General features: G+C 48.1%; 5 protein-coding genes across 5 annotated transcripts; 1 reads left to right on the plus strand and 4 right to left on the minus strand.

Annotated features, from left to right (window-relative positions):
- Positions 1 to 624: 624 nt before the first annotated feature.
- On the minus strand, positions 625 to 1,466 carry J7337_007268 (uncharacterized protein; the record flags this gene model as incomplete). The annotated part of the gene is made up of 3 exons (XM_044824920.1): positions 625 to 924; positions 972 to 1,356; positions 1,417 to 1,466. The coding sequence occupies 3 exons, from the start codon at positions 1,464 to 1,466 to the stop codon at positions 625 to 627; spliced, it is 735 nt and encodes a 244-aa protein (XP_044680577.1).
- Positions 1,467 to 1,968: 502 nt separating this feature from the next.
- J7337_007269 (uncharacterized protein) lies at positions 1,969 to 2,823 on the minus strand (the record flags this gene model as incomplete). The annotated part of the gene is made up of 1 exon (XM_044824921.1): positions 1,969 to 2,823. One exon carries the CDS (start codon positions 2,821 to 2,823, stop codon positions 1,969 to 1,971), a length of 855 nt encoding a protein of 284 aa, XP_044680578.1.
- Positions 2,824 to 5,332: 2,509 nt separating this feature from the next.
- On the plus strand, positions 5,333 to 7,153 carry J7337_007270 (uncharacterized protein; the record flags this gene model as incomplete). The annotated part of the gene is made up of 2 exons (XM_044824922.1): positions 5,333 to 5,817; positions 5,953 to 7,153. 2 exons carry the CDS (start codon positions 5,333 to 5,335, stop codon positions 7,151 to 7,153), a joined length of 1,686 nt encoding a protein of 561 aa, XP_044680579.1.
- Positions 7,154 to 10,585: 3,432 nt separating this feature from the next.
- On the minus strand, positions 10,586 to 11,608 carry J7337_007271 (uncharacterized protein; the record flags this gene model as incomplete). The annotated part of the gene is made up of 2 exons (XM_044824923.1): positions 10,586 to 11,198; positions 11,250 to 11,608. The coding sequence occupies 2 exons, from the start codon at positions 11,606 to 11,608 to the stop codon at positions 10,586 to 10,588; spliced, it is 972 nt and encodes a 323-aa protein (XP_044680580.1).
- A 3,743-nt stretch (positions 11,609 to 15,351) lies between these two features.
- On the minus strand, positions 15,352 to 16,260 carry J7337_007272 (uncharacterized protein; the record flags this gene model as incomplete). The annotated part of the gene is made up of 3 exons (XM_044824924.1): positions 15,352 to 15,714; positions 15,766 to 16,152; positions 16,204 to 16,260. The coding sequence occupies 3 exons, from the start codon at positions 16,258 to 16,260 to the stop codon at positions 15,352 to 15,354; spliced, it is 807 nt and encodes a 268-aa protein (XP_044680581.1).
- Between the last annotated feature and the right edge of the window lie 2,501 nt (positions 16,261 to 18,761).

Below are 18,761 nucleotides of genomic sequence, written 5' to 3' on the forward strand. Positions count from 1 at the left end.
ATGTTTTTCCCTCCCGAGTTATTGTAACGAAGGTCGATGAGTTGGAGGTTTGTAGCGTGAGGTGAAAAGAAGAGACGTTGCAGCGGGAAAGGGGATTGTCAGCAATTGAATCACCATGAGACAAGACGCAGCTGAACTGAGCCTTGACAGGAGTGAACCTGTTCCATTAGGTTACTCGACAGTGGGTGCGCCACAGTGGAGTCGGCACCGAAGGTTCCCCTGAGCGGGAGAGCGTGCTCTGAAGACACTGAAACTTTGGGGCAGTGGGGGTTCATGCAGGGGTTGTGTCAGTGGCTTGAGATGAGAATGGATCCGTAGATCTGGATACCGTGGCGGGAAGAGCATCGCGAATCTGACTTGGTGAAAGCCAAGACGGGTAGAACAAATAGTAATTGTAGGGCCGATATCACCAAAAACTACATGACTCACGACGTATCTTGACTCTATGTAATACTCACTACTCCCTCTTGTTTAGAGTCTGCAAGTCTAGATCCTCTGCCGTCACGGGGTTTCGCTTCAGTCCAAGACAAGGTTTCACCGTGCATGCCATACACCATTTACATGCTTGAACCTCTATTAAGTATCTTTATATCATTAACTCATCTAGAGAAGGTACTCATCAAATCACTGCACGGCCTGGAAGAAAGCCTGCTCCTTGGCAAACTTCTTCCTCTTGTCGCTCAGATCAGCGCGCACAGCAAATCCATGCTCCACGTGAGAGAACAGGTTGATCTGGAAGGGCAAGCCAGTGCCAATCAAAATCTCTTCCGATTGGTGACGCTTTTCAGTGGGGAAGATGCTGTCGGTCTGAGCAGCAGCAATGGAGAGGGGGCCGGTGATGGCCTTGAGCTCTTCATCCTCGACGAAAGAGGGGTGAGCGACGTAACCGACGTCGATGCCAGCCTTGTAGTTGCGGATAACGTACTGAGACTGTTAGCGATGTGCTTGTGAGTCGAGGTTGAAGGACATACCTTGGCGCCGAAGCAGTACCCGACAGCTCCAATCTTAGTAGCACCCTGCGCCTTGAGCGTCTTGATAGACTCGGCGATAATGGGATCGATCTGAGCGGGAGTATGAGGGTTATCGCCCTTGGCACCCTTTGTGATCCAGCTCATGATATCAAGACCCTCAGGCATAGGCAGAGGCATAACATCGCCGTTGAAGATATCGGGAATGATAGTGGTGTACCCGTTGGCGGCGAACTGATCAGCTATCAACTTGCTATTGGTCCAGATTCCGAAGATATCGGCAATGTACACAATTCCGGTTCCCTTGTGCGCCTTATCCGCGGGGGCTGTCGCGATGTAGGCGTCGAGACCGCTATCGAGCTTAATCATCTTGCCAGTGGGCTCGCCTCTACAAACGAAGCATTAGATATATAAAATTGCGCGAATGCCTTCGTCGGGGTAGACTTACTCATGGCGAACGCCCTCAGTGCAGCATTTGGCAGGTTGGTTAGAAGCCATTGTGATAGTGATTTGTCTGTGTGTTTCTCTGCGGAATTGTAGAATGGAGGGGAAATTTCTCGGAGGTAGCTTGGCCGAGTTTATATCCTCTTTGAAGCGGACCCGTGTGACGCAATTAATCGAGGCCGAGATGCCGATGTTACCCCACAAACATTGGCCGTTGCGTGAACAGTTCCGATGTGCTTTCTAAGCAACGTCTCCGTGCTAATTGGTGAAACGTGGGATATCTGGGTCTGCGAGAGGAGTCTTGTTGTGGATGGGTTTGAAGCTATCCCCATTGGGCTTCATTTTTCGCTCTTAGACTTTTACCTCCGACGGGATATACAGATATGGACTTTGGCCCAAATGCCGAATTACCAAACTGATCCACGGCATATCGTTTTGACTTTTGAGGATGTCGGTAGAGGTGGGATATGGTGAATGTCATTCATTATTCGTATAGTTGGTATCATTATATGCTCCAGCAATGTAAGTAGTTGTATAGTACACAGCGACAGTCTCATCACTTTTGTCGAATGCCCTTGGGCTTTCTCTTCTTGAACACCACAGTCTGTACACCCGACTCAGCCTCCTCTGGCTCTGGCTTTATCAGAGGTTCAGCAGGTGCTTCTGTCTTGACGTCTGTGTTATCCTCCGTCTTGACTTCTGTCGCGTCTTCTGTCTTCACGGCTGTATCCGGCGTTGCATCCTCCTCCTTCTTGACATCCGTCGTATCCTCTGTTTCCTCCTTCATAGCCCTAGGTGTAAACGTCGACCCGCTTAATAGCGCATCAAGTTCCTGGTCTTCTTGTTGTGGCATAGCTTTTGAGTCTCGTCCCCATCGTCTAGGCTTCTTGAACAGTCCGCGCACGGCGTTTTCCTCTTCCTTCTCATCCTCCGTTGCTTCACGCTTCCGTACACCGTTGGCTCTGGCTTCCACCTTTGCTTCTTCGTCTTCTTCTGTCTTCGCCTCGATAATCCTCGTATTCGTAACTGTCCACTCGCCAGGCATAGCCATCTCGGGTCGGAAGTCACTCGGCATCGCGACACCCATCGCAGCAAGTTGTTCCCTTTGTTTCTTTAATGAAGCCTCCGTCGGTGCGCTCTGTTGCGCACGCGGCGCAGGTCTTGACGATGGACCTGCCGCTGCAGATGAAGCTCCAACAACTCCATTGAGACGTTCGACTTCCCGCTTGGCGCGGTCTTTTTCGCGTGCTTCTCGCTCGTGGTTACGATGCAGATCGCGGAGGAAGCGCTTCAGTGCGCCTTGATGTTTGGCAGTAGATTCATGGTTTTGGCGCTCGAGTTTTGTGTCGCGAACATAGGTCTCGCAGTGCTTGCACCAGTATTTGGGTGTGGATTTCCAGTATTCGGACATTTTGGGTGGTGATGTTGAAAGAAGGTTGCCTGAATGTTTCTAGAATGGGATCAAGGTGCTTATTCTGAGCTGTAAGGCTAATGCACGGGCCATGCACGAGCTCCAGGGTAAGCAAACTTCTTTCATGTGAGGGTGTTGTGTAGAACTGATGAGGCCAATGCAATGCAAACTTGGCGGTAATTCTAGTCAAAAAATAGTGTCAGCGCTCATTTTCTATTACTTTCTGTATGGTGTTCACAAATGATGATTGTCGTTATCGTCGTTGTTGCAACTGACACGCCTCAGAGAAGTCATCGTGTTCGTAAGGTATCCATAGTAGATTTGCAGCGTGTTGTCAAATTATCAAACAGCTGAGAATGGTTGGCACGCGCGACGGTTCATACAAGAGATTGGACATAAGCTGACATTGCATAAGATCCTGATAGACTGACAAATGTCCCTTTCCATGGAAATAATCTATTAATCCCAGAGGTTAGAAGGAAACGCTTCCTGCATGGCGATCTTTGATGTTTGTGTTTAGCGCGAGGACATGCATCGCGTCAATAGAAACTACTTTGTACCAAGTGTTATTAGAACGAGTCGTGTTATCGAGATTGATCTTACGAAGGGACCCTTTTTGGGCAAGTCAGGACCAGCTGAAGCCGACGAGGACCCTGACTTTTTTCTCTCCGAAGAGGCTGAGATACGCAAACGAGATATCCAAGCGGTTTCACGTTTCGTGTCGACAATCTCATGATCTAGATCTCATCTCAAACAGCAAATACCTTTTCTACAATAGCATGTATAGGTTCCCTTAAAATAAATAAGCATATCGTCAAGCCAAATATCCTCAGTCTCGGGGAATATCGCAATGCCGTCACACTCTAGAAAAACCGTTAGCCCAGCCGCCATGTCCTGTCCCTTGCATCATCCCTGGATCCCAACATCCATCAGTGGAGCATCGTTCAACGTTCAATACGATGTCGTACGCATCGTAAATAACGCAAAAACTCAGTTCATTACTGTACAACTTTTTCTTGGCGCTTACAGCGTTGGCCGCCAATAAGCGCAATCCTAGACGCATTGCCTATTCTGGGTCTCGAGTAAGCGATGATTCGGCGGTGGCGGTTCTCTCTTTTTTTTCTCCGAGTGAGAGAATGAGGCAAAAGAATGACGAGAAACTTGGCGGTCGCTCTGCCGTTGAGCCGCAAGCTTGGTTGCTGGGCGATTTTGGACTTCATGTCATGGCTGGTAAATGCAATAAGGGGATTGTTTATGTGGAAAGACCCTGAATTTAGTTGTGATGTCGGCGTATTGGCATGTAAACTTTCTTGTTCCTCGAGGATCTAAACTTGCTTCCATCAACAACGGTCGTCATATCACATCGCCCTTCCCGCTCAGCCTCCAACGTTGCAATCCATTATGTAAATAAGTCCCCCTAAACCGGGTTCCCTCTGATAGTCCATTGGACTCTCTTCACACACGATCGGGGGCCATCCCTATAGCGAGGTGGTCGGGTCCAGCTACCGATTCTGGTCTTTGACAGCGGAATGTCCGTGTAAACCGCACCATATTTCTTCCTGTACCCACATCATCCACTGTCAGACTCTGTAACGAATCATGTACTGCTTGTCTTTGCTTGTTTCTACAGGGTATCGAGAAAAACTCTGCAGAGTTTCTCAGCCGAGGATCCACTGGTTCACTGCTTTCTTGCGCCGTTGCCGCAAAGGAATCATGAAGTACGTCACGTGAGGAGACAGTGCACGTGATCTCTCAGTGACCTGAAATGAAGAATTTGAGACTGTGACGTCATGCTCTGTCTTGGCATTTCATCTCGTAAACTTCCTTCGGATCGCCATTCTGTCAACAAGTTTTTATAAGTCATGTTACAACAACAGTAACGAGAGCGGTACGTATCTGAATGCGATGCGACGATCTCGGCGACTTGCGAAAGGAACATCATGGAGAAGGAGAAGCTTAATTTGCAAGACGCGTTCTCGTTGAACGGACGGACTCTTGTCATCCTTGAGCTTCATGAGGCTGTTTGATGGGTACTGCTAGGACACTCTTCCTGATGAGAGAGGTTCAGTGGAGAACAAAACAGTTGCCTCCGCCTCCTCTAATATCGACGATATCCACCATCTTCACTCGGACTCGTCCTCTCGCTTCTCCAGTTACTTAACCAGACTCCATAATGACGCGATGTCTGCAATTCTCGCTCTCACTCCTCAGCAAGGGTTCATCAACCATCGAAGGATTGATCACGACGACCCACTGACCTCTCCACCACCACCATGTCTGAGTCTCGACTTTGTGGGTTGTTCTTCTGGGATCGTCTCTAAGAGTTCCATTCTCATAAATGCCTTTGCTTTCGCTCTCTCTTTGACTTCCTCTTCTTACTCTCTTTCTCTTCATTCCCCATCTCCCTTCTCCACATGTTCTCAACCCCAGATATCTTCTGAGGTTGACAACGTGGTTTTGAGCTGTCCTATCGACTAACAGCAAGCAACTCGGCCGAAACATCTCCAACATGTCCTCCGACTCCGAAAAGGCCTCCAAGAGGGCCGAGAGTCCCAGCCCCATCGCCGAATCTGATGGTGGTAATGCTGATGGTCTTCATCGCCGTCTCAACAACCGTCAGGTCCAACTTCTCTCCATCGGAGGCACTGTTGGTACTGGTCTGTTCATCGGTATCGGTGCCGGTCTGGCCAAGGGCGGCCCCGGCAGTCTCCTCGTCTGCACAGCTCTCTACGCCATGGTCCTCGGTCTCACCAACAACTCTATCGCTGAGATGAACACTTATATGCCTGTCTCTGGCGGTTTCATCCGTCTTGCTGGACACTGGGTTGACGACGCCCTAGGCTTCATGGTCGGCTGGAACTTCTTCTTCTACGAGGCTCTTCTGATCCCCTTCGAAATCGTTGCTCTGAATCTTGTTGTCTCATTCTGGAGTGACACTGTTACTGACGCTGGTCCAACTGCTGGATTCATCATTGCAGTCATCATAGCATATGGGTAAGGCTTGAACCCTGAGTGCATCCTGATGGACATCGTCACGGATGCGCTCCATGGTCTCTTTGATCAATTCTGCTTCCCTTTCTCTCCCCGTCTATGTGTGTATGCATGCTAAACATTCGTCTCCTCTTCTAGTGTGCTCAATCTTCTTGCTGTTGGTGTCTTCGGTGAAGCTGAGTTCTGGCTGGCCCTCGGCAAGGTCCTTCTGATCTTTATCCTCTTCATGTTTACATTTGTGACAATGGTCGGGGGTAATCCTCAGGGTGACGCTTATGGTTTCCGCTACTGGTCAAATGTTCACGACGCATTTGCTACATTTCGTACTGAAGGTGATCTTGGACGTCTCGAAGGCTTCATGGGCGCATTGGCATCCGCTGCCTTCTTTGTTGTCGGTCCTGACTATATCTCCATGGTCGCCGCCGAATCTAAGCACCCCAGCCGATATGTCAAGACTGCCTTTAAGACTGTCTACTTCCGTTTCGGCCTCTTCTTCATCGGCGCTGCTTTGACTTGTGGCATCGTTCTTAGCCACACTGATGAGACTCTTGTTGAGGTCCATCTCGGCACCGGATCCGGCCACGGCACAGCTGCTGCCTCGCCGTGGGTCATCGCCATGTCTAACCTTGGAATCGAGGGACTGCCCCATCTCGTCAACGCCCTCCTTTTCACGACTATCTTCTCTGCCGGTAACACGTACACATACTGCGCAACTCGTTCGCTGTACAGTCTCGCCCTCGATGGCCGTGCACCTGCCTTCCTTCGTAAGACCACCAAGAACGGTATTCCTATCTACTGTTTCGCCGTCACCATGGTCTTCCCTCTGCTGGCCTTCCTTCAGCTCGACAGCTCGTCCGCCGAGGCCCTGACCATCCTTCTCGCTCTCATTACTGGAGGAGGTATCGTGGATTATATCACCATGAACATTACCTTCCTCTTCTACTACCGTGCTTGCAAGGCTCAGGGCGTTGATCGCAAGAAGATGCCCTACTTCGGCTACTTCCAGCCCTACTGTGCTTGGATCGCTCTTATCCTTCACACAGTCGTTTGCTACACCTATGGATACACATCCTTGGCTCCCTTCAATGCGAAGAACTTCTTCTCCAACTACACCATGCAAATCATCGCTCCTTTCATGTATCTCGGCTGGAAGCTCATCAAGCGCACCAAGGTCATCAGTGCCAAGGAGTGTGATCTTGTCTGGGAGCGACCTGTCATTGATGCTTACGAAGAACGCGCCATGATCGTTGACCCTCCTACTGGCTTCTGGGAGGAGATCATTGGCCTTGCTGGTATCAAGAAGAACAAGAAGAAGAACGCTGCTGAAGTCCATGTCTGAGCGTGCACCTGGAAATGGTGAATGCGAATGAAAAATGACGCTGCGACATCCATGATGCCCAGAAGCAGCGAGTCAGTTCGACAATCGTCGCGACTGAGAAAAGGTTCAGCTCTGCTGATCATCACCATCTCTTCGATGAGATTGTGGATAGAGTCCTGCTGCGCCGCCTGAAGTTACCGACGGCATAAAAGATACCCAAACGTCATTCCCTATTGGGTCGAGTGACAATAGCTTGTATGAAATAGAGTGTATATACGAATATATGAATGAAACATATCCTGCCATGATTGATCTACTTGCGCCTCCTATCGACATGTTCATTCAGTGTTGCGGATCACTGAGAAGTGGAACTCTGCCCCCAAAGTTCAGGCCAATGTACCTCAATATTTTCGTCACTTGGTCCTGATCTTCTTACCTCCCTTAGAACAGCTAGGGGAGGAAAGAAAACTCAGAACCTTGACCCTAAGTGATAAAAAATATTAGGTAAATTGAGCCTAAGCTTAGGGTGTTCTTTGCTAAGTTTATTTTGATATCTTATATCAAGGTTCGGTGTTTTCTTGCTCCCTGAGGAGCAGGCACATCCATATCACACCGGAAGTAGGTGGAGTCTAACGGCCCAAAAGGCCAGCACCGTCCTCCGGACCGGTGCCGGTCGCCCAGTGGATTCTCCGGGAGGAAGAAAATGATCGGCTGCACGCAGCGTTGCAATTTCTTTAACCCCATCGACCGTTTTGACAGGTCGGTAGAAGCTGCAGGTGATTTGCTGTGCGGGTATGCGTAGCTGCTTGCATTGTTCGCCATCAGTCGTGCGGCGCTGAGCGACCATCCTCCGCAATAGCCCTGGCGTTCAACACTCGACACGCTCCCGCATCTTTCTTTTGGCCGCACCAATTGAGCATCTCGAACAGCGCTTGACTTGTACTCAATCTCGAGCCAATGCCTTCGTTTGGCGTATTCCAAGATGCTCTACACGGAACACTTCCTATCCCGCCGTTGTAATGGCACCCGAACAACTCATACCCCAGACCAGCTCTTGATCTTCAGCTCATTGTTCCAAAGGCCAAGTGAAACTCGCTTTCGCTCCGTGTGCCTGCCAACAAATAGCCACTCTCGAATAATAAAATCTGGGTTTGCAGTACTCGGGGTAGAATTCTTGGGCCTCCACGAAAGCCACATCAAAGAGTCCGTGAGATGAAGTACTCATCACGTCGACATGAGCACCGTGACTAATGAGTAACTCTACAACTTCTATCACACCTTACTCAACTGCAACGAATAGAGGCGTGCAATTTCTGTCGTCGGTTGCGTTGACATCAGCCCCATGAATAAGTAAAGCATTTACCGCTTTCACATTGTTCAGCGCGACTGCCACAAAAGAGGAGTCCGGTTCTGATCACGGATATCCTTCTGATCAATGATGGCACTGAGCGACTCAAGTCTTGTGATGCTTTTAAAGATGAAGTCGCCTGTAATATCCAGGAAGAATCTCCTATGTATCAATTAGCCGCTTGCTGCTTCGGTGAATGGTACGAGTTGCTTACGTGACTTGACCATGGCCCAAGGCTTTGCCCTAGATTTTGTTCAGCATTATCATGAGTCCATCTGTGTTGCCTGAAATGAGGGTATGCTAAGAATACTGCGTTGCTCATGTGCAAAGGATCCCTTCTCTGCAAGGATTAAATCTAAGAATGCCGAAAGAAGGTTGTTAAGACTGGGTCGTTCTAAAATAAGATCGAGGACTGTGCAATAGGTATCCTTAGTAGGATGGGCCATGATGGTTGAAACAGGCGCGCGCGCTCCTAAACAGCCACGCCACCACCTTGTAAGAACTTTGGAGTATGGACAGACCTAATGGTGTCACAACCACAGGAAAGGGCAGCTCACACTCCAAAGGGCAGCCAAGATAGTAAAGCTTCTCACAAGTCTGTATGTCATCAGAAGAGATAGTCCGGTAGAATGCGCATGCTAGAGAACGCAAACCACATGACGTTTGTGACAAGATGCCGAGTCCATGTAGAGATTCAATGACCCCAGAGAATGTGGGTTCATATAAAATAAAGTACAGTGCTTTAGTGCTTGTCCAATGTTCTTCCGTTTTGCAAAGATGCAGGAGAAGAGAGACCGCTTCGAGGTGAAATCGAGTCGCTGCCGCACAAATAGGAGTCTCATGGTGCTTGGATGTGATTCTTAGCGCAGTATTTACATCGCCAAAGTCAAGTAATTTCTTCAGAAGCACCACAGAGTTCAGCTCTGCGGCTAAATACCACACGGTCTTACCCAGGTTGTCGGTGTCAAGAATTGATCCGCCAAAGCGCCGTAAGATTTGAAGAGCCTCGTAGATGTTTTCTTGGCAGCACATATGAACTGGCTTGGAATCCTTTGGACTTTCAGAACATGTATCTAGGCCAAAGGCCAACAATGGATCCAACACTCGATAAGATCTCTCCAATAATCCGAGATGAAGAGCATTCCAACCAGGACGCTTAAGATCAATGTCGGTCGACTTTGCCATATCGGCTCTCGAAGTGGTAAGGAAAGCACTCATCCCAATTCCATCGTTCAATATGATCAGTGAATGGAAGTATTTGAGGACCTCTTCGCTCCTGGCGCCTTCAATCGACTGCCCACCTCGACATTAGGGTTGTCTCATTTTGCTTGCTCTTGAGATAAAGTCTGCGGTTTCCTGGTGAAGGACAAATTTGGGGCAGCCTGGCGTAAGGTTTTCGCCAAAGACCTTGAGTAATTTTGGAAAGAGAGACCACATAGGAGAGGTCTCAGATGTGAGAGCAGGCATCTGCAGGCACCGATCATAACGGATCCTGAAGAGTTGCACATCTTGAGCCGTTATTGACAAACCAGCCCTAAGAAGCTTGATAATAACTTGGGCGTTGTTAGTGGATAGGCCAGGGCATGAAAAAGTGAGCGATATGATAGTTTCTGATGGTAAAGGGGATGTCAGGGGCGAGACTGAAGCGTTCAGCAACAACTGGACTGTTTGTAGCTGAGCCTGGTGCGCACTATGAAAGACTTTTCGATCAGTAATGGGACCACCCGATATGATATCGTTGCTTTTCAAGTTCAGAAAACTATAAAAGAAACCTCGACCGCCAAGGGCACAGTGTAATGGAGTACCGAATCTGCTGTATGCCAGCACATCAGAGCCACTCTCCAGCAACTCTTGACATATGTCATACATAATGAATGCAGCTGCCATGTGAAGAGGCGTGAATTCAGGTCTGAGCACCGCATTGATGACTTTCGATAGAACTCTTCTTGACTCAGAAGAGGCGTCTGTTGAAGACGAGGGATGATGACTGAATATGAAGTCAATAGCCCACAGACAGAAGGAGGGCGTTTTGGAGGGTTGGAAGAGTTTTTGCAGGAGCTTATTTGTATCATCCTCCATATTTGACGGTCGTGTCTTATATGGTGTCAAGATAGTACTGATTTGCGGTAAAAGGTTCTGCGTCTGCGTCGAGCAAGCATGTCCTCGATACTACATGTTATGTCAGAGGTAGGCGGAAATCGCTCCATATCCTCCATAGTGAGGAAGCGTAAACACAGGAAAGAAAAGAAGTCGATGCCATCTACCCGCGAAACAGCGTATTCTCTGAGATTTGGGTATTGATGGTCCGAATTGCGAGTCTTCAAGGACTGAATATATTCTTGGACTGTAAAGTGTACAAACTGAATTCTTTTGCCATTGGCGAAAGAGCCGGATTTGTCGACTCGAATAAGATTACTGCACCATCGCAGCAATTCCTTTTCTTTTACAATCTTATCATCTTCGAGAGTTGTTGCACCGTCTTCCAAGGAAATGGCCTCGCAGATTTCTTCAAAGCAGAGTGAGGAGAAAGTCGTCGCGAGCATTAATAGCGCTCCCTTGACTATTCGTTTTACCGCATCGTTGCAACCATCAATTCTTAGTAAGATACGATCATAAGTTGCATAGAGCGAAGGGGGAAGCTTGCTCAAGGCCTCACGTCGAGCTCTGTCTGTTGGGAGTTCACACATGTAGTCCAATTGGCAGGCTACCCAGCGAAACCTCGAGACCTGCTAGCTAGAAGTGAGTGGTATCGGAGCAAGGGCAACTTACATCCCTTTAGCTTCCCTAACCAATCTTGTCATAACGAGGTCTTTCAGATTTGGGTCACGAAGTCTCAGCCGTTTTGAAGCAATTCTTTCGCTAAGTTCTGAGGCGACATAGAGTTGCAGGTCCTCGGTATGGGCCTCAATTTCGACATGAGGAAAGTCTTTCTCCAGACGTGTGCGCATAATGCTCTCGTCCCGGCTAAATAACGCCATGTTAATAACATTGTTCCCTTGTGACAGCGCAAGCTCAGCCAAGCACTTTACATTTGCTTCGACTCGATTGTCACACTCATCGATACCATCGACGACAATGTAGACGCGGGTAAAGCAAGCGCAGATACGATGTAGTATCTGTATGAGCATTTCGGCGGTGGGCTTTGAAGAGAGGTGGTGACTTGAGAATAGCTGGTCGTGATACTCTTCTAAGATATGGAAAGCGTATTCGCTTTGCAGGGCGAGTTGGATACAAAGAGAGGAAAGAATATTGACCAGATGCTGCGAGCGCTCATGTCAATAGGTGCAGAAGAAGTACGCAGTAGCTTTGTGTGCATCATGAGCGTTTCTTTGAAAACACTCCTTGATCACGGCTGCAGAAAGGACTGACTTCCCAGCGCCAGGTATACCACTGCACCAGAGCCTTGGAGCGGGAGTTGAGTACCAGTAGTCAAACTCTGGACCTTGCGTGAGCCAAAAGCCGGTGAGGCCATGCCGTAGGCTTTCGTTTATCTCGTATTAGCCCCGAGGATTAACTTGGCCAAAATCTTTGAGGACTTGATTTCTTTTGGCATCGAGGGCAATCTTGACTTGTATATCCAAGATCTTTTCAGCGGTGCGATTGGTCCTTTCAAGGCCATCCTTCATTTAGACTTGTCGCGATAAGCAATGTTTGAGCTTGGACAGAGAGTCGGCGGCAAGAGCTGTGTGGATGATCTGGTTGTAACGCTGTATATCCTGGATCATTTCTCTGGACTCGGTTGAAGTGTAAGGCCATTTTAGTCGAGCTTGTAGTCTTGAGCGCCCGCAACCCGAATCTAAGGAAGCTTCTGTACGCGAAAGACCTGTCTCCAGGCGACTCAGCAGCTGATGGCAATCGTGGAGATAATGCGGATGAAGAACAGTTGGCGGCTCGTGAACAGCAGCAGTTGCTTCGGGTGGTCTAGTCTCCTCTAGGTCGAAAGCGATAAGGGAAAGGTTGTGCAGGATGACAGAGAGACTTCTAACTTCGCGGATGAGGTTCCCAACTTCTGTTGGGGCGCCTCTGTAGCTCTTGACGTATTTGGTGCCTGCATCATGTTGGCAAACAATGGTGCATCGCACAGCCAAGCCATTGGAGCGAGAGCCCGTTCATGGCGCACCCCAGCGCTGAAAATAGTGTCAAGGCCTCAAGTACGCAGCCGTTCAGAGACTTTAAGCCTACGAGCGCGTCCCCGCACAATCCACGGTACCAATAACAAGACTGACTTTTGGGACGATTCGCCAACGATTTCGCGACGGATCTTACACCTGTCATCGCCCCCTTTGGTGAACAAGGTACGAAAGAATTTCTCAGCGAATTGACTGCAATATTTGATGGTATCATTTTCGCAATTGGCCGTCTTGGAATAATAACAGCCGTCGCATCTCGCAATGGGGTAGTGAACAGCGCATGCCTCAAACCCGATAAGCACGGCAGACTGCCCCATGGAACCAACGATGTTGAGATTTGCTCCTCTGCCAGCGATAATGTATGTAAGCTTTGTTTAAGCGAAGGCATTGTCGACCATGTCTTGTCCAAGAGTCAAGTTGGACCTTTCTCTCGTTGGGCCTAGATCACGGGACGGATCATGGAGGAGCGTCGCTTCGTCTGAACTTCTCCGTCTTCCATTTTCAATGTTTTTATTGGAATTGCATAAAAAGCCGCGAATACGGAACCCTGGAGCATGGGCTTCAGTTGATATTGAAGACGGCATCACTGTGGACAATGCTGATAGGATGACGAACTCGACTAGATGCAACAAATTACTTACATATTCGGCACGAAGCCTGGTTTACAGAGAGAAGAACGTACGCATATGATTTGAATAAGGCAATGATCAAACGGCTCTCATGTCGATAGAAACAGAAATTTCGCTCCACTCCAGCTTGGCTCTGAACATTGGATGGAGGTCAAGACCTCCAATGGCAGTGCTGGGTCTTTTACGGCTAAGCAATGAAGCTCGAAATGAACTAGTATCAGTAGTCCAGCTTCACAACAATCTTACAGCGGGCTGGAAGAGTACTTATGCCGGGTAAGCTCTTGGATCATGTCGGAGACACATACAAGTCAGTTGTTTGGCCAATAACTTCGGGACCTTGAGGATGCACCTTCATTGACTGGTTCGAGGACCTAGGGTGTTGTACGAAGCTGATATCACAGCCTTTGACACAATTAGACGAGAGAATATGATAAGTAATGTAGTCTTGGAACTTCTTATGGAAGCGAAGAAGAAGCTCCAGTGGAGTCAGACACCAAGAACGGTTTCAAGATACATGCCAATATCTGATCGATATATGAGTACATATAGATGAGAATTAGCCAATTTATAATGACATGCTCCTAAAGTCTGTCGATGGCCCGATTTTGTGGCCATATTTCCGAACTGTCCCATGTATCAGTCTATGAGATGATATATAGTCTCAAAGTCCAGTAGAAGTTGGGTTCTGGTCCAACCTATAGGCATTTTACCATGAACGACAAGGAGACCTCGACGTACCCGGATTTGGAGACGCAAGAGGTTTCGCCGAGTTCCGAAAAAGCCCCAGATGGAGGATACGATTGGGTCGTCACAACCTCAGTGGCTATCGTCAACGGCCATTCATGGGGTATTAACGCAGCATATTCCGTATTTCTTGCCCACTTCGTCAAAGGGAATACATTTCCTGGTACAACGCCACTTATCTATGCCATTTCTGGATCGCTCAGTGTAGGTGTCATAATGCTGATATCCCCATTCGCGACTATCATGGCTAGAGAACTTGGTACAAGACCGGCGATGCTTATTGGGGCTATAGTACAGTCTGTTAGCCTTGTCTGTGCAAGCTTATCTACTGAATTATAGCAATTATTTCTCTCTCAGTGAGCACTCTTTGGAATCGGAATAGAGTTGCTGTTTTTACCGTCTTATGGAATTATATCGCAGTGGTTCACGAGACGAAGAGCCTTGGCTAACGGCATTGCCATCGCTGGGGCTGGTCTCGGAGGATTGACATACTCATTCGCTACTAGGGCCATTATTCGCAACATGGGTTTGGAATGGGCTTATCGGATTCTGGCAATCGTATCGGCGGTAGCGAACATCACTTGTACACTGCTTATACGAATTCGATATCACGCATAAGCAACAAGACTCGCTTTCGACACAAGTCTTCTAAATAGACTAGAGTATCTCCTTGTCTTGACCTACGGCGCCTTCAGCATGCCCGGTTACTTCGTGCTCATCTTCACACTCGCCAATTACGTAAATGTTATTGGACTCTCGTCGTCACAAGCCTCGATGATCCCAACATTCTTCATGTTTGGTCAAGCCATTGGCCGTCCTTGCACCGGCTGGCTTAGCGATCGGTTTGGTAGAATTAACCTCACCTTCATAATATTATTCATCCCCGGAATCTTGACCTTTGCGATATGGATTAACGCAGACTCATTTGGCGTACTCCTCACATTTGCACTGGTTGGAGGTTTGTCAGCTGGTGTCTTTTGGGTCAACATATCACCTGTCCTCGTCGAGGTTATGGGACTAGAGAACCTAGCATCGGTGTTGTGAGTTGTCTTTGGGTCGCTATGGCTGCTTCATCGACGTTTAGTGCTCCTATTGCTCTGGAGATCTCTACAGGAACAGGAAGCTACTTAGGTGCGCAGCTGTTTGCTAGATTTTTGTACATTGCTGCATCCTTTTGCGTACTTGGAGTCACGGTGGAAGATTCGAAGCTTGGGTGCTGAGAAAGCAAGGTATACTACCTCAGCACCTAGAGAAGACGGACAAGACCTGGAACCGACGAGTTTCGATTTAAAGTGTCTCAAGTTTGATGTCATATAACTGACCACAAAATACTAACGCCTAACCCCTAATATTGATGCCGTCAAACCTTTATGCCATACCATTAAAGTCATTAAAATCGAAGAACCCATTCGCATCCATCATTGACTGATCCATTCCCAAATATCCCATATCTATATACGTGGCAACATCTGGCACGCCCGAATCAACAGATTTGAACCACTCATCCGTAAACATTCCTTGATCGATCGTTTCTCGTGAAGCCTGTGGATCAGGTGGCGCAAGCAAAGAGTCGATCTGACATGCAAAGAAACGAGCAAGATCAAAGTAAAGGTGTACAGATGATGAGGCTGGAAGGTGCTGCACCACACGGTCAAAGAATGGAATGACACTGATAACCTTTTCTGCAGCGGCGGCAGTTTCTTCTGCTGTAATGCCGCCTTTCTTTACGGCCTGGGTACCAGGTTACTGATGTTCAAATATCTGAGAAAGAAAGAGACTTACCCGTAGTATCTCAGTCATAGCGTGGCATATCATAATAAACTGGTTATTCTGAAAGCCAACTGAGACGTCGTTCATTGTTTTATCTGTCACCAAGTGGTCAAAGATACGACCAGCAACTTCAATACTCTTTCTCTGGATGATCAAAAGTGCAGATGCTGCCGCACTATCCTCAGAGGCCGTCAAGTCTCGCAAAGCCTGAGCGTTAAAGACCAGAATGCTGTGATCCATATAGAAAGCGAGGATAGGGAGATATTTCGAAGACGGCAGGTCATCTGCTTGACAGCGTTCGTTGCGGACGCGAGTTAGTCGCTCGTAAGCTTCTTTGTGCCACTCTAGGATGAAAGCTGGTGTCGAGACTATGTGTCGACGCTTCTCCATCGCCTGGAGCTGTAACAATGATCGTCAGCTGGAATTCGGTCACCTCAGTATCGAACTTACCAATAATCCCCTAATCTCGATTACTCCACTGATGATACGATCTGTTGGTTCTGCCATAGGTGATTTCCACCAATCTACTGCATTACGAGGTACTGCCCTCCAGCTCATACACTGTAAGCGACCATTGAGGGCCCCGAAGCCTTTATCTACGATAAAAGTGTATAGCCACGCTCTCTCGTAGTTTCTGGCATACCTGTCGGCCAGCTCTGGTGAAGAATTCGGAAATTCTGCGTTGACATATTCTTTCACAACATCTGATCTGTTAATTCCCATCTCTTTGGCTAACTGAACAGCCTTCGAAGAAGTCAGCACGCAATTCGAAATATGATCTTACATGAACGCACTTACATGGCTCAATGTTAGCCAGTATGGATCATCTGCCTGCCTTGCAGAGAGAGGTGCCCAGTATTGGTAGGCGACAATGGCTTGGATAGTTGAGAGGGATTTCACCGACGCAGCGATACACCATCTGATATTGCCACTAGCTAATGACGACAGAACGGGGTATATGGCTCGGTCGCGAGGGCGTGCCGAGACAGCGCATCCTAGAGCGCAGATCACGGAAAATAAGGTGAATGAGCATCCATAGACATATTCGCGAGTATGTAACGTGGCGTCTAGGAGGCCGATCAGAGGATGACGAATCTGGAAGAATCTTTTCTATCCGTCAGCATTACAGCGACACCAAACTTTGGCTGTTGACGTACAGTTGGAAGTATAGTGCAGCGTCGTTATCATCGATCAATCTTGAAGTAAGTGGATCGCAAGTGTCTCTCTCCAACTTGAACGGAGAATCAACTGCTTGAGTTGCCAGAACCTCCCAGTCTTTTTGCTGTGCTCTATGTGGGCCTGATACGAATTAGACAACAGACGAAAGAGGTATTCGTATTCTTGCGCTTACCAAAATACAAAGCCAGTCTTTCTTTTATCGGCGCCATGATAGCTTCGCGCATACCCGGCTGCATCGGCATCTGAGATCTAAGTCTGTCACAAGCCGCAGAAGAACTCATCGAAATAGCGGCCGTGACCATTGTTATCGGTGACACCAAACCATCGGCATCATCGCTCTCGTCATAACTGACTGAACGTCGGTGAGTGACCGAATGCGACGATTGACTCGTACCGTGGCCATACTCGGGCGCTGAATCAGTCCCCTGTCCATGTGTCCACGGAGTTCCTCTTATAGACACTGTTGTATTTGGACTGGGGAGAGTTTGGCCTAAAAGAGCTGTGAGGATTTCCTCACGGGCACCGCTTTCTTCGATGCGAGCGAGGAGCTTCTCTACACTGTCAGGTTTGCTGGGAGCGGTCAGAAACGCCTTATGAGTGGTGTATGGTCTTACTTTGTGCTACCATGCTTACGGCCCCTGTTCGAACGAGCTGGATATTTACAGATGCGATCATGAGAAGCGCAGCGAGAACTAATACCCCCGTGTCAGTCTCGCGTGAAGGTGGCTAGGGCTAGACCGACTTACCAAGGATCCTGGCGATCGCACTTCTGCCTCGATGCGCGGCAGCTAAAGCATGCAACCTGATGCTGCTGCACCTTTTCAGCCGGAGCATCCATTTCGGTTATCTCTGTATAGTTCAGGGTGGACCTGTTGGGGGGATCTTTAGCCGCCATCAGTATGAAATGCGGGAGGTTCGGGGTCTTGTAAAGTGGTCGCTGTTTTGATCTAGACCCCGGTAGTATCCACACGTGATCGTCCTGAGTAATCAGTGGACCAGAGCATTCCCCGGAAATGGATAGTATAAGCATAAACGGCGAATGGCTTTTATTAATACAATCATATGATTATTTACTAAATGAGTATGAAGTTTTGAACAAGTATATTAGAAGCCCAGAATGCGAAAAAGAGGGAATTGAGTCCTCACTAAACTCGTCGCGTCTCATTTACTAATAATTTTCTGAGGTGAAGAATGATCAACATCAAACTAAAGCATAGAAATGAAATGAACACCGTCTGATACTAATAAGAGTATTGATTAATCTACTTTAGTGAACAGTAAGATTTTGTCCTGACTCCTAGCATCTTATCCATCCGAGATGGTGCTTCGAAGACACAGCGCAAATAAGGTTGTTGTGATATCGCCTTTCATCTCATGCAAATACAATAAAACGAAAGACGGGAGTGATTCAGCTAGAATCGTAGTGACCCCCCGTATCTTAAAAACTGGTAAGGCGTTTAAGTTAAAGTCCCAGAGGCTCCTGTATTTCGGGTTGTTCTCTATCCCGTCCATCAAGCCCCTGTACTTAGTTGAAAAGACCAAAAGTGAACTCCTTGGTCTATGGGAGTGCGATGTTGAAGATCAGACAGCAAAGAACAGTCAAAAACAGAGGGCTAGCAAGGACTGAATAGGATGAAAACATTGTCTGCCCTTTCTGTGATTCTCGCCACTGTAAAAAGGCCGTATTTTCATCATTAGACATGGCGACATATCTGAGCATATCGTCATGGCTCATATAGATATCCTCCAGGGACCACGCATTCTCTTGTGAAGGACCGGCGATTACCTCCATTAGACATAGAAGCTAGTCGTGGAACTCCTCGCACCCC

Source organism: Fusarium musae, chromosome 5, assembly GCF_019915245.1.
Source record: "Fusarium musae strain F31 chromosome 5, whole genome shotgun sequence".
Classification (NCBI taxonomy): Eukaryota; Fungi; Ascomycota; class Sordariomycetes; order Hypocreales; family Nectriaceae; genus Fusarium; species Fusarium musae.